The sequence below is a fragment of the Apaloderma vittatum genome, unplaced genomic scaffold (genome assembly GCF_000703405.1).
Source record: "Apaloderma vittatum isolate BGI_N311 unplaced genomic scaffold, ASM70340v1 scaffold11085, whole genome shotgun sequence".
In the NCBI taxonomy this organism is placed as follows: domain Eukaryota; kingdom Metazoa; phylum Chordata; class Aves; order Trogoniformes; family Trogonidae; genus Apaloderma; species Apaloderma vittatum.
Window position 1 is genome coordinate 41,578 of NW_009717705.1, and position 15,296 is coordinate 56,873.

Below are 15,296 nucleotides of genomic sequence, written 5' to 3' on the forward strand. Positions count from 1 at the left end.
AATATGTCATCTTTAGGATTTAAGACTGTTACACTAATAGATGTAACTTACGTGCAGAAGTGGTTTTCATTTTCAGTAGATTTTATAAGTACTATCTAATTAATCCCCAAATTACCTTGAGTGTGAAAATTCGCCTAAACGGGTCTACTGAATTGGTTAAAAGGCATGGGAAGAAAGAAATCTTTCTTATGATGAATACAGGCCTGTTTTGCATTCCTTGGGTTTTAATAAAATGAACTGATGCAAATTACTTCAATCAAGTGCTTGCTCATGGCCCAAATTAGGTTCTCTTGCAGTCATGACTGTTGGAATTATGACTAATCCTCTGTGATAACAGCCAATTGTAATTTTACAATGCAAATCTAAGCAGAGTTGTAGCATGAGTGAACGTAATGCCCCAAATCAGTTGTTTAAGAATAACTGTGTAAAAATATGATGAACCATTCATCATTAGCCTCAAGTCCCAATTTCTCTAAATTAGACATTGAAACTCTGGGTTGAACAACAATGGAATAGAGTTGACTACTTGTCTTTTCTGTATTCCTGGCATAGATAAGTTCTCGTAGTGGTAAATTTGAGCTAGTACCTTTCTTCTCGTGTACAACGGAAATGAGAGTTGTTGTTTTTTCACTTCTGTCTACAAGATTGTCACGTTAGTAACTGAAACTTCGTATTTTTCTTAAATTTAGAGCTAATTGTTTCTCCTTGCAGGCAGCAGACTCTGTTGTATCTTTCAACGCTTGAAAGAGAATCACACTCTCTGATAATCACTCCCTTGTATCTTGGAGAATTATTTGTTGTAAAAGGGACAATATTTCACCACATTGACCTTCCATTAGTAGGTTATCGCTAGGCAGACCAGGCACTTGAATTTAAGACCAAACCCTCTCCGTTCCTGTCCTTGTTGTGACTGGTCCTTTTCTGATACAACAACAGTGTCAAAAATGGAGCTTGCACAGGAAGTCAAATAATGAGTGATCTATTTTCAAGGACTTGAATATACCAAAGCCCTTAAATTATTGCAATTGTTTTTGGAGTCTTAGCTTAACAAATGGGCTGGGAACTCTATTAACAGATACTATTAGGCACGTTGTACCGCAAACCCTTTAAAACCTTGGCCATTGTTATGCATCTCACGTTCTTACCTTCCTTTCAGCAAATAAACTATCTACAACACAGTCACAAAATTTATATTGAAAAACACGGGAAAATAAATAAACATGAACTTAGTGTTCTGTGTAGGCCAAGTTTCCCCTTCTCATGTTTACTGATTTTGTTTAATTTCTGTCTTTCATGTCATTATTTTTTATCCCTATAATTAACAACATTAAAGAAAAGTAAATGTAGATCTTGGAAATTATGCTTGTGAGTTCATGTCACATTTTGAGATATTTACCACAAGCATCACAAGTATCCGTCATCTGCTTGTTTATTCAAGCTTTTGTTCTGAAATTGTCACAGTTCTGTAAATAGACGAGTTAAGATTTTTAAATGTTTTGTTTGTATATCTCACCATATAAAATATTTTTTAATATAAGCTTTTAAGAATATGAGGCTACAGGAATGTGTATTTTTTGATTTACTTAGATTATTTTATCTAATAATTAGTCTTCTAAAAGAGCTTTCTTGAATCAGATGTGTTTCCTTTTATGGAAATTAACTTCAAGATCTCAAGTTCTTTACAGTCCTTCGTACAGTGAGAGTTTTGTCTCTCAGTTTTCAGTGTTAGGTGGTTGGGTTTTTTCAGCTTTCCAGAATGTAAGAAGATTTGCAAAGTATGGGATATGTGGTGGCTATCGGAATTGTCTTTCAAAAATATTTATGTCAGTAATAGACCTCTGAACTGAAAGGTTCTCTAATAAACAAAGGGAAAATTGAAAGATTTCATTACAAAGGAAGTTAATCTGCACATCAGGATTTTTTTTTTTTTTTTAGGCATAGTTTATCCCTAGTGAGGAGGGAAAACTCTGGAAATGTGGCCAGTTCTCAGCACTTTAAAACACTAGCTCAGCTTATTAGGTTTCCGAGATGACACACTGGCTCAGAAAGGCCTGACACAAGAATAAAAGGATAAATTCAAAGGTGTTGCAAGGGCTTGGATTTCACTTTAAACTTCTATACTTGTCATGTGTAAGTTGCACGAGTATTCAAGTGGACCTTGAATATAAAACAATATTATTTTTTGACATGAAAAGCTTCTGAAGGTAATGCTATCAAAAAATATTTTGTTATTGACTAAAGCATCTTGTCTTTTTAAAGTAATTATAAAAAATACAAGATATCTCTCCCTTTAGTAAGGATGACTTTTTATATGTGGTTCTGACTATAGAACAATTAATATGGTGTTAAATATTTTAATAATTGAAAGATTTATTAAGAGTGGGTTTTCAGTTTATTTCTGAGAGGAGTCTGAGTACAGTGGAAAGTAAACTCACATGCAATAAAATTGAAGTGTGTAGATAAACTGAGTGTAGTATTCAATCTGTAAGTTAGTGATTGTTAGTGGTCTACTACGATCAGTTGAAAATGAAACTGAAGTTGTTATTCCGCTTTACAAAGAGCCATGTTGGCCTTGTATTTGATTCGAGTGTCTTTTACATTACCTCTTGAAACACCTGGCTAAAATTCAGTTCACACTGACAGTGGTTAGTAAAAACATAAAGCTTCTTCATACGCTGCACGTCAGAATGTGTTGAACTTTTGTAAATAATAACTTACGAGAAGAATTTTCCACAGGAAATACCTTTTGACTTGATACGTAAAATTTCACAGAATGAGCTCTGTTTAAAGCTTTGGTAGAACGCTATGACTAGGAGTGGAAACAATTCAAGAAATTCAACATTTTGTTTTACTTTGTTTCAAACTTACTTCACAGAATCACACAGAATCACAGAATGCTAGGAGTTGGAAGGGACCTAAAAAGATCATATAATCCAATCCCCCTGCCAGAGCAGGATCACCTACAGTAGGTCACACAGGAACACATCCAGGCAGGATTTGAATATCTCCAGAGAAAGAGATTCCACAGCCTCCATGTTCAGCCTGTTCCAGTGTCACCCTCACAGTGAAAAAGTTTTTCCTGTTTTTGTGGAACCTCCTGTGTTCCAGCTTGTATCCATTGCCCCTTGTCCTGTGGTTGGACATCACTGAAAAGAGCCTGGCTCCATCCTCCTGACACTCTCTTTACATATTTATAAACATTAATGAGGTCACCCCTCAGCCCTATTCTCATAAATTCATATAATACATCATATTCTGTTCTAGCAGCTGTGGTTTCTATTGCTGTAGAATGAAGACAGTATGCACTAGGGTTGGACAAATAGGCTTCTATTAAAAATGGTCTAGAATATCTGTGCTATGGTCTTCACAAAACCATAATCATTCCACTTTGACCTTTCCAAGGACGGGATCGGATTTTAGAAAGCATCTAGTACATTATGCATAACACAACCTGTAGAAATAGAGTTCTCCAGTGTTCCCATTGTACATGTAGCGTGCTGTGATTTACAATCCAGGAATACTTAATTCTCTGACCATTGATGAAGTATATAATAGAGTAATTAAGATGCATATTCCATTAAGGACACCCCAAGGTGATTATGGATAAAGGAAGTTTATTGTGCAATATATAGGAGTTACCAAGAGCCACCCATATTGAAATCCTGCTCTAACTTCGTGCAACAGATGCCCTAGGCTACATTCAGCTGTAGCCGTACTTTAAATGATTCAATGACCTGTTAGGAGACTGCCTCAAGAATGCCAGCTTGATATTAGGTCAGTGGCCACAGGTTTATGGAATATCAGCCCATCGGTGTAATTGTGTGATTCAATAAGGAAGAAATTGGTATTTAAGCAGTGATACATAGGTGCCCAGAATAGCAGTTAATTAAAAAACTTGTAGTGTCATTTGTACTGAAGGAAGTATCTAACTGAGTTAGAGATGCCTATCATCAATAGCTAAACACATATTTTATTTCAGTAACTTAGTTAATTAGTAAATTAGAGCTTTTAATTACTGATTTAAGTAGTTGATTATCTTGACATTTACAAAATGTTTGGATGAATGTCATGCATCTCTGCTATATTTACCCCATCAAGAAGCCTTAAATGGTGGTTGTGATCAAAGAAGAAAATTACCTTTTTTTTAAACTCAATGTCTTTTTTTCTTTTTTCGATCTTTTTTTTACGGTCTTGGAAAGACATTGTTTTATGACGTCTTTATGTTCCTATTACTTTTTATAGTCAGCTGGAGCCAGCCAGACGTAAGATGCATGCAATGAACATAGCAGTGTGCAAGGCAACAACTGCAAGCTAGATTAGAATTAAAGGAAATTGTGAAGTTTGGCTTTTATTTTAAAAATTGTCTCATTTCTCATAACTTATTAAATATAGGACGTGATTTCAGTGATAAATAAAGAGCAATGAAAGATTTAATTTAAAGGTCAAGATATATTTGTCTAGTCATGCCATTTCTCTATGACAGAAAACTGGTTTTTGCCTTATCTTAGAATTATGATCTTAGAGTTATGATCAGAATTATCATTTTTATTAATGAGAATAAAAATATTCTACACTATCAAATAAATTGGAGCTCATCATTCTGTTTTGATTGTAAGCATGTCCTAAAGCCATAAGCTTCTGAGAATCTTCGGATTGTTCCTGAAAGGGGAAGTTTTATTTTTATAATAAGGAGTTATTGCTATTTCAGGGTATTGTGTGACACACCTCATCTTCTTCTAAGTGCCTTGAAAAGATTTAGGTCTTGGCATGAATAATTTATTCTGTATTTTAAACGCCTATTTGACTGGCTGATATGCTGAATTTCTCCATAAAAAAAAAAAATTTTGTCTGGAGATTTTTTTTTATGGCAAAACACAGAAACTATCTCTGAAGTACTATTCCATGTAGTGGAAATTTTTTTACTGTCTCCTTACTTGGCTGACTAGTGGAGTAGTCAAATACACGATCATTTCTGTGGTTCTATTTAAACTATATTAGTAGTATGTATGATAGAAAAGGAAGGCTTTTGTTTGTGAATGTGAAATTCAACGTATTTTCTAAAGAAAATGATAATAAAATAAAAAAAACAACTTCTATATGCTATTGAATGTATAATAATTATTTTCTTGAAAACTGGAGGTTCTTCATACCAGAATGATTAGGGTACGAGAGGGTAAGTCTTATGAAAAGAACCTGGAAGAGGCTGAGGGCAGACCTTATCGCTCTCTACAACTCCCTGAAAGGCAGCTGTAGTGAGACGGGTGTTGGCCTCTTCTCCGTGGTGAATAGCGACAGGACAAGAGGGAACGGGTTCAAGTTGCGCCAGGGGAAGTTTAGATGGGATATTAAGAAAAACTTCTTCACCAAAAGGGTGATGAGGCACTGGAATGGGTTGCCAAGGGAGGTGGTGGAGTCACCATCCCTGGATGTGTTTAAGCAACGGCTGGATGTGGCACTTTAGGAGATGGTTTGGTGTTAGGGTGGTGTAGGGCTGTAGGTTGAACTTGGTGATCTTAAGGTACTTTCCAACTTTGATGTTTCGGTGATTCTATAATTTAATAGGTATTTAACAGTCACCACTTAAGTTTGCATAGCAAAGTGCATAAAATGACTGAACCCTTTGTGTGAACAAGAAGCCATGTGAGAAATGGCATTGCAACTTAATGACCATTATGTTACTGTTTTCCCTAAAATCAGAATTTTGTTGTTTGTGTTTTGGGATTTTATTTTCCTCTTTTGTGCCACTTATATGAAACAATTCTTGTCACAATAATTTAGGAAAAAAAACTCAGGCCCCAAAGTAAGGACTTAGTTTTCGCTGGTGATAGGTGGTAATTCACCCATGGTTTATAGACAGTAAGATTTGCCATAAAAGTTGACCATACAAGAAGTTAAATGAATTAGGGAATTAGGTTTTTTGTGATTGTCTGAATTTATACCAACAAAAGAAATTAATGCAGTTGGAAAGAAATTGGCTTTTTTGAAAGTAAGCTTGTAGCTAGGTAAATCCCCTGCAAATGGCAGTAAACTTACATTTTGACTAAAGTATATGTTAAGTACCATTTTTTACCTTGTAAGTCCCTGAATCTGTGCTGAAAACTGCTACCATACTATCGCATTACTGAAGAACACTGATTTCAGCGTAAGAAGCTAATTAGTGGCAAGTTTGGAAAGGTTTGTTATAATTTTATTTTAACACTTTTCTGATTTTTTGTGAAGTATTAAAACTTATATTTGTGTGTTCTGTTCTGTAGCTCTAAAATGAAGATTACTTGAAAGATGAGATTTTTTCTTTCTTTTTTCTTTCTGCATTTGGGCCAAAAGTCTGTTTTCTATAAAACTTATGTCTGTTTTAGCTTGTGCAGTGAGTTGAGCTACTTCACTATATTGATTACTAGTTAAAAATAGCTTGCTACATTATGTATAAATAGACCAAGGAATATTTGGAAAGTGACATAAATATTTTATAATATTGGGGAAAAAGACTTGCATAGCATGAGCTAAGTAAATCCTGTATTAAAATAGCGTCATCACTTAAGGAAGTCTAAGTATCTGAGCAATAGTCCTCAAATGGTAATTTGGTTTTTCATGTATTTTACATTTTTTTAGATTTCTCTTTTTGCGTTCAGATGCTGGAAATTATGCAGAGTTCAGTCAAGTGCATGTGAACACGTGTGTGCATGCATATCTGCTCACACACAGAGAGTTCCTAATTTTATTATCTTTTTGTTACTGTCCTGGTACTTTGCCTTTCCACACTTCAGCTGCCACTGCTTCACATTGGAGTGTGAACTTCCTGGGGGGGCATTCTTTTATGTTTTAAATTACTCAAAATTTCCATCTGCTTTTACTTGACTTGTGGTTGTGAAGATCATGCTTGGCCCATGGGATCTTACACTGTGCCGAGAGGATGTGGAGTTTTGTCAGCCAGGGAAGTATGTCTGGCTTTTTTTTTTTTTTTTTTTCTTCATTCAGCAGCTTTCATATGCTTCTCTTCTTGTGTGGTCCCACTGAACTGAGTATGTTTAAGAGAAATGCTCGCTCTCTCTCTCTCTCTATCTTTTGAGCACTGCTCTGCTCTTTTAAGCAGACTGTGTATAAGAAATCTGAGATCCAAAAAATTTTTTCCTGACTGAAAACAAGGTACTGTTACATAGCAAGGTACTGTAATAGTTGCACATTCCAAATTTATAACAGCATTCCAAGTTCTGTTGTACACAAGTATCAGTAGATCTGTGGTTACCAGTAAACATTGCAATTATATCTTTGAATATTCTGTGCTTTCTTTTTGCAGGCACTGCTGCAATCTGCAGTTCAACAGCAAGAAGCAGCTATTGAAAAACAGTACATACTAGAAATTGGAAAACATTCTCGCAAATGTGAAGAACTTCTTAATGTTCAGGTATGAATGTGCAATACAAAAATCTGTTATTTTCATTTGTTTTCTGTTTGAAAAAATATTAACATATATGATCACCAAAGGAAAAAAAAGTCTTTCCCCTTGTGTCCTCAGCATAAGAGTAAACACTAGGATTTAAAAATAAATAATGCCTCTTCGTCTGTTGGGATCAAAGCTGGTTTGTAATGTTTTAACCTGCTTAGAACAGATTCAAGAAGAGTGCAGCACTCAGAAAAAAATCTCAAAGCAGCTTAATACTTACACCTTTAACAGCTGCCATTTTATTATTCTTAGAGAAAACATGAAATTATTTTTAATTTATGTGGTTAAATACAGAATTCAATTGTATGGGTTTTGCACAAATTTTTTTGGTCCAAATTGGTTGGTCCTTCTTAGATCATAGACACAAACATCTGTTTTCCAGACCTATTTTTATTTCATAGAAATATGACATAGAAAATATAAAAAACTCCTAGCTACAAGGAATTACATAATATTCAGAAATATATGTACATAAATAGTGTTATATTGTCTTATTTAGCATGACTTGAGTAAAAACACACTGCATAGGAAGTATTTGGAAACACGTCAGTTATTGATGAGAATCTTAGCAGCATGAGGCTGGTTTGTTATTGAAAATATCTTGGTCTAATTTAAGTTCAGTAAAAATAGTAATGAGTATTAGTATTTAAGTTTGCTAGTTTGCTAATAGCATCCTAATGTTGTTTACGTTGCACTTAACAGTATTAACAGTTACCTTTTAAGTATTGTTAACAACAATTCTACTAAAAATACAAAGCAAAATAGTTTTTTATTTTCTTGGCATATATTAGTATATTATATTCTTGAGGTTTATTAATACATCAAAGTCTACTTGAAGTATTTTAACATTTCCAGCAATTTTTTATGATCATTTCACTGTTCTGACCGTATTGATTAATACTTAGTGCAAACATGTATTAAATATGTATCTGTATAAACAGTACAAAAGAAAGATGTAACAGTATGGAGAAATTGATTCCATCATTGATGAAGCTGTTGCACGTAACCGGAATTATTTAATGCTTGCTGTAAAGCTCTGCCTAAAAAGCAAATAAAAATTAATTTTAAGACAATATTTTGTATTTCTGAAATGAACTTATTGTTTACTGAATTTGTGTCATTTTCTGAGTGTTGAAAAGGAGTGTATCTCATGAAACATGAAAACATTTTAGGAAGAGTTTTTGAGGATGTATATACAGATTGAGCAAAAGTATTGTTCCCATGATCAGTTACATTTATGTTGCAAACCAAAAGATGGGGATGGAAGTGTGAAAACATGTTCTAGAGGTTCAGATTTACCTGGGGAGAACACAACAATCTCAGGGAACTGTTTTTGGTCGTAGGATGGGGAGAGTACTTCGACATAACACAATGCCCAGTTCACATCTTGTCTATATTTAATGCAAGTTACCACCCCCATTGGATCCCAGGAAGCTTTAAATTTAGTTCACAAACTTCCAAGTTATTTCTCATTCAACTCAATCAAGTTTTATCACCTTTAATTGTAATATGAAACTGAGATTTTCAAGCCTAATCAAGTAGACAAGTGTGAGTGCTTATGGTAGAACTACTAGGTTTAATAAAATAGGATTTATACTGGCAAATTTTGTTCACGTCCTAATTTTTGTTGGAAGAGATCTGAGAAATCTGTAGTGTGTTTTTATTCTTTTTTGATACCTCTGATCTTAAATGTGTGCTTTAATGTTTAACATTTGGTTTTATTCAAATGATTTTTTTCTGTGCTAGCAGTTAAGATGGCTAAAATGATTACTAATTATTATACGCCATGTTATGGGATTGTACACAGATATCCACCTTTACATGGAGCATTTTAGGTATCTGTACCACTGCAGAGAATTTTTTTTTGCACAGCAGTAATCACACGGAACAAGTATGTTCTGTGCACAAACATAGCTTCTTTTTTTCCCCCTTCTAATGTTCTTGCCTTTCCAGTAATATTTTGCCTTCAGACTTATAAGCCCACATAAAACTGTCAGCTCACATGGTCTTCTGTCCTCTTTTGCTATTCCTTCTGAATTTTCTGCTCTTTTATTTCCAGTTCCACAAAATCAAGATTATCTTGTGTAATAACTCCTTTCTCATGCTTTCTCCTAAACCCATTTTCCCTGCAAATTCCCATACTCCTCCCTCCCAAAAGTGTCTCTTTGAGAAGGAGGAAAGGCTGTTTTTCTCTGCTTGTCTTTGACCCGTCATTAGAGTTTATTTTAGTTTGTAATTTTGGAGCTGTATTTTATCAGGGTGTTGTGCCCGTGATGGAGCTGCATGTTAAAAGTCTTACCTAGAGATGTACCATGCTGCTGGTGCAGTCAGTGATCAAGGATTTATCTTCTAGGAGAGTAGAAGCTGTGAAAGGCCCTTGTTCTATGGTTCTGTTTCAGTTTCCTCTTAGACAAATTTCTGTAAGTATCATCATCATCTACAGGAGGGAATCCTCAGTCCGTCAACGTCAATTGTCTTCAGTTCTGTATCTTTTTTCAGGTCTGTCAGCTATGTGTTCACTGTACTCTTCTGCTAGGTCTAACTCCATAGGCCTGCAGTTTAGGACATCGCTAAAATTGTAGAAACTCCTCCAAAGTAAAATTCAGAGCCATTTTCTATTCTGGCCCTTCTGGTAGATGCCTTCCCCACCAATCTTAAAGTAAGAAAGTTCTGGTCTGTTATTCAGTTTAGATTCATCTGCCTGAAGCTCAGTGTAGTCTCTGACACACTCTACTGAGCTGCCTTTCAGGTGAGTTCTCCACCTGTATTAATCATTGTCCCTACCCATTGCTTTTGAAGCAAACACTTGAGAGGTGAGCTGGGCCGTATTGGTTACTGTTCAGTTACTGCCCACAGTTACTGCCACGTGTTTTTAAAACTACCCTTTTCTTATTACATTAATGTCACTTGTCTTGAATATCTGTATCTCGGATGTCTCCTCAGTTTGGACCTGTGGATCCCCTATCCTGAAAAGGACCAGTTCCCTTAAAGAAATTGGTGATCACTGTAGTAGATTATTCATGGGGAGCAATCCCTAGCGCTGCTGCTTTCTTCAGGGAAATACTCACACACCAACATTTCAGAAAGCAGACCAGACGTTCTCGTAGTGTATTTGGAGTCACGGTGTCCTTCATCAATGAACAGGACAATGAGAACTCTTCTTCTCTATGCCAGGAATGAGGCACCTCATATACTGAACATTTAGGAAAGCAGTGCATGTCAGTTGTACATTTCTAGTGTTTGAGGATATCAGAGAAACTGTCCTTGGAAAACACATATCAGTTTATTGCAAGTTGGAAAATCACAAATTTCATACTTACCTTTTTCTGAGACATGAACATATTTCGTGTGACCTTCTGAAAATTAACACCATTTTTGATCTTATGATTTAACTTGAATGAATTAATGAAAATACATAGTGAAAAACATGATCAACAAGCTTTCAAATATTAATTTTTGTTACTCAGAAAATGAAGGCGCATGTAGCAGCAAGTTAATAAAAGTGCTTCAGTATAGTCAGGTATTGGTCAGTGCTAGAAGTGAGATGCTGTGTGGGGCAGAACAATATGTATCTTGTAAAGTATGACTATTAAAAAAAGCTAAACCACCCCTCAAACAAAACCCAAAACCAAACCAGACATCCGACAGTAAAATTTATCTCTGTGAGGTTACTGACAAATTTAAATCATAGTACTACATTCTTTAGTAGGTGCTAGCAATCTTTTATAACAAATAAGGTATGGAAAAGGTCTACATGCATATTTCAAGTTTGAGCAGGAAAGAGCAGCGATTTTATATCTTAAAAAAAAAAGTTCATTATATATATATGTCATACTTATGGAGAAATATGGTTTCATCTTAGAGACTTTGTAACTAGGCAGTTGCCTCGACTGGATACAGCTGACAGAGGCAGGTATCACTGGCAGTATTCTGCTGTTGCACATTTCAGTATGTAAAATAGAACAGTTTTCAACTTTTTCCTATTTTCCAGTGTTATTTTCCCAGTGTTTCCAAGTTGTCTGTTCAAACATCAGAGTAGGTTTTTCTCCTGAACATAGGGAAGACACATAGAGACTGAGCAACTTTAACAAGCATGGACCATAAAAGTCGCCATAAAATGATGGAGTAAGTAAACGTCTGTTATTTAAAAGTATTTACTATATAGGACTAGGATATTCTAAGGAATTTTATTAAAATGGGCTAGACCATGAGCATGATAATATAAAAGGAATGACCTATTTTCACTGCAAACCCTAGAGATGATGGTGATCAGAAATTTCTCTCACTGTTCAAGGTAGATGATGTTAAAAATGTAGCCTATGTTGATTTTTAGATTCTTTTTTAAACAGTCAATGATCTGTGTGTTAAGGTAAAACGACGTCTTAAATATTTGCAACAAATTGCTTCTCATTTAGGAGAAATCATTTCCTCTCAATTTATCTTGCATTTTTCTTTCCTTACCTTGGTGGTCTTCTTCCTTCCTGTCTTCTAACTTGTGTGCAACTGCCATTCTTGGGTGGGTAGGGATTAAAGTATATGTGAAGTGAGGTTCAGATCACACATTTCCATCTCTAAATTATGACTTGACAATACTCTGCTTTTTCTTTGTGTTCCTGAGGAAACAATATCAAAGAGATACAATGTTCCGTGTAGTGTTTTCATGCTTGGATGGAGTTGAGATGTGTTTTACTGTAATCCTTAATTATGTTAGTCTGCATATTTTCTGGTTTGATTCATATAAAAGAAGAATGAAAACATACAATGAATTGAAGTTCTTATCAACAGTTCAACTGCATGTATATTCGTTTCCTGGGCTGGACTTGTTCTACTCAGTGAACCCTTAAGGATGTGCCTTAAAGTTTAGTGGCCTGCAGTTTTCCTTTGTATAGAGTATATTATGTTGATTTTTTTCATCGTAGTTTAAGAAGCCGAGGGAACTGCTAGTGTAATTGTTGAGACAAAACACTACCAGAAATGTCACACAAAAAGAAAGAACTCAGTTAAATCCTTTCTTCGTGCTTTTGCTTGTTAATGGTTTTTGTGACAATTTGATGTGAAAGCTATGAAACGAATTTTGCATTTCTAGATGCAACAACATTTAAGATAAGTAGAGTTAGCCCTGTTTCCTTAATTCTTTTTCCACTCTATCATGATGTTGACTGTCATTTGTATGATAAATAGTTTAAAAACCTGTTAAATGATTCATGAAATCTTTTGTCTTTTTTCTGAGACACACTCAGAATAGTGCTGGTTTAGCTTCAATTCAAAAACAATTTTGCTGAAAGGTCAGTAGGAATAGAAGCTCCATTTGCTAGAACTCAATTTTTTTTAAATGTGTGCTGCTTCCAAGAACAGTTTGTGGACAAGCAGAAGATTAGTGTGACAATAGTAAAGAGCTGCTGGAATGTAATGGTACCTTCCCGTATCCAGAGTTTGGGTGATGCATTTTGATGTGTTTAGCCTTCTGTGAAGAGTACCAGTAAGTGCCCCAACGATTCCTAAAATATCAAATGTAGAAAGTACTTGTGTTTTATAGCAAGTGGCTGTTGGAGTGCCAGAGAAAATGTTTTATTTCAATCAGCAACCTGGTTCCACAGTCAGGAGGTATAATTTACTATTATTTCCAATCTTGTTTTTATATCTACTCATAATGTGCAGTAGGTTTATATAACAGTGCTTATTTTGTGAACTTTGATTATATAATCAACTCCTGTCAATACTGAACAACTAAATAATGTAGTATGTTTTTTCACCTTAATCCTTTTTGTCAGCTACTGCTGAAAATGTTTTTTCTCTGTTTTGCTGTACTCCCTTACTGAACATTTTGCTGTTTAAATTACTCATATTTTAGGAGTTCATTTCCTTGTATGTTTCCTGACAGATGAAGCAGTTCTGTGAGATCTTATACAGGCCACGAAAGGAATTAGATCACAAAGCCAGAAGGGTTAATAATACTTTTTCTTCCTTCATATTTTACTGAAGTTCCTTATCTCTGTATCCTTAAGACCTCAAAGTTTGTGGTTTATTTAATAATCTGTTACTATGCACACATTCTGAGAAAAGTCTTTTCATTATTAGACAGCTTCAGGTAGCTTCTTTATTTATAAAAAAATGAAGCACATGCACAGCAAAACGTTTTAAGCTTAATTTTAGCCTCTGATACACCTTAAATTATAGAGGTTGCATACTGTCTTTGTACTGCTGAGTGGAACCCTGAGTATGAGTATAGGCTTAATTATTTTATTGCTACTCTTATATTTTTTTCTTTATATTTTCATTGTTTTAACTTTTCTAGTGTAATAATGTTTTGCTGATCTTTCTCTTAGAAAAGTTTTACTGCTTTGTTAGCCACTTGGACCTCAAACTGGCAAAAAGATACAGTTCAACCATGCAGTAATAAGTTATAATTTGAGGAAGTGGAAATATGTAACAGATGTTGGAATTCTTCAGACAGATTTTCCACCTTGCACTGCCAAACACTCAGATGCCACAGATTGTGAGGACAGTGTAGGAAACCAGTTACGATTACCAGATCTTGTCATTTGCTTAGGCATAGTTTAGCAGTGGTGAAGAAAGGTGCGGTCTAAAAGAATATGTTCTTAAATAGAGCTAACCTTTCTATGGGAGCAGAAAGCTATTATTAGTGTTTTAATAAGGTTGCCTTTTTCTTCAAGATAGTGTTTTGAATAGGATGTTGAAATGGACTTATTTTGATAACATTAAAAAAAAATCACATGACTATAGCTGCGCATTTTTGTTATGTCATTTTCCTCTCACACAGGGATTATGTTTCCAGTGACCTGTGGTATTTCTTCCTACTGTTAGATTCTTTTGTGACAGACAAAAATAAAAGTAGAAATTTATAGGTTAAGAAGACTTTTTTTTAAAATAGATGAACAGATTTGAATAGGTGGATTCTTAAAAAGTCCAATCCAGTGGTTTATTATTCCTACTGATGAATTAAGCACCAAAACATTTGCTAAATGTTTCTGAATATAAATTTTCCTAAATCTTGAGGGACATGTGTAATGAAAGTACAAAAAATGTTCCAGAGCTGAGAGATAATGTCTTATTATGCCTGTCTTTTTTTTCTGTTAAACTACTAACAACAGTGCAGTTTCATTATGTTAAAAAAACTCAGTAGATTTTTGTTAGAAAAGAAACTGATCATTCACTAAGCATGAAATAGACATGAGTATGTCTTAATAGACTGTTTCTCAGAATGTTGCCATTGAAAGAAGTTTCCAAGTGTCATTTCATTAGTGTCTGCAAATTGTTTCCTCACATTAAAAATCCGTGGAAGAGTGAAATATCATGGTTTTGTTGCAGTGATACTACAGATAATGCAAGCGCTTTTCTTGCCTTTTTTTTTCTTGTTTAGTATTAGGTTGTTCTGAATGATTATCTGACTACTTTTACCTAATCTATGATTAGCAGCTAACAAAATTAATTTAGCCATATTGAATTTGGTGATCCATACATGACAATTTACTCAATATTGCGGAGGAACTAGTCTGCAGAAACATAAGTTGAATGCCTGTTAGTTAGAGCAGAAGAAATGCATCCTCGTTTGCGGATGAAATCCACAATTCCTTTTAAATTAAACAGTATGGGGCCCATGAAGAAAGTATCTATATTATTCAAAAGCGTTTCAGTTCATGCAAGACACCCTATTTTCTGCTTTACTTTAAATTTGCATTTTAGGCTTAATAGGAGTATGCAAGAAATCATAACTCTGCTAAATTAGAGTTAGTTATAAATAGCTTTAATACAATGTTCTAGATATAAAATAGCTCATATCTTGTGTTATTTCATTCACTCCATGAATTCTTACAATATATAGTATGTAATCCTT

At 34.6% G+C, this 15,296-nt stretch overlaps 1 protein-coding gene across 1 annotated transcript in view; it reads left to right on the top strand.

Moving 5' to 3' along the window:
• CCDC91 (coiled-coil domain containing 91) overlaps positions 1 to 15,296 on the top strand; it is a gene marked incomplete at its 5' end in the record, with an annotated part of 73,467 nt that overhangs the window by 36,834 nt on the left and 21,337 nt on the right. Inside the window, one exon of the mRNA XM_009870005.1 lies at positions 7,295 to 7,402. Coding sequence (XP_009868307.1) covers positions 7,295 to 7,402 — 108 coding nt within the window. The remainder of the gene's footprint in view (positions 1 to 7,294; positions 7,403 to 15,296) is intronic.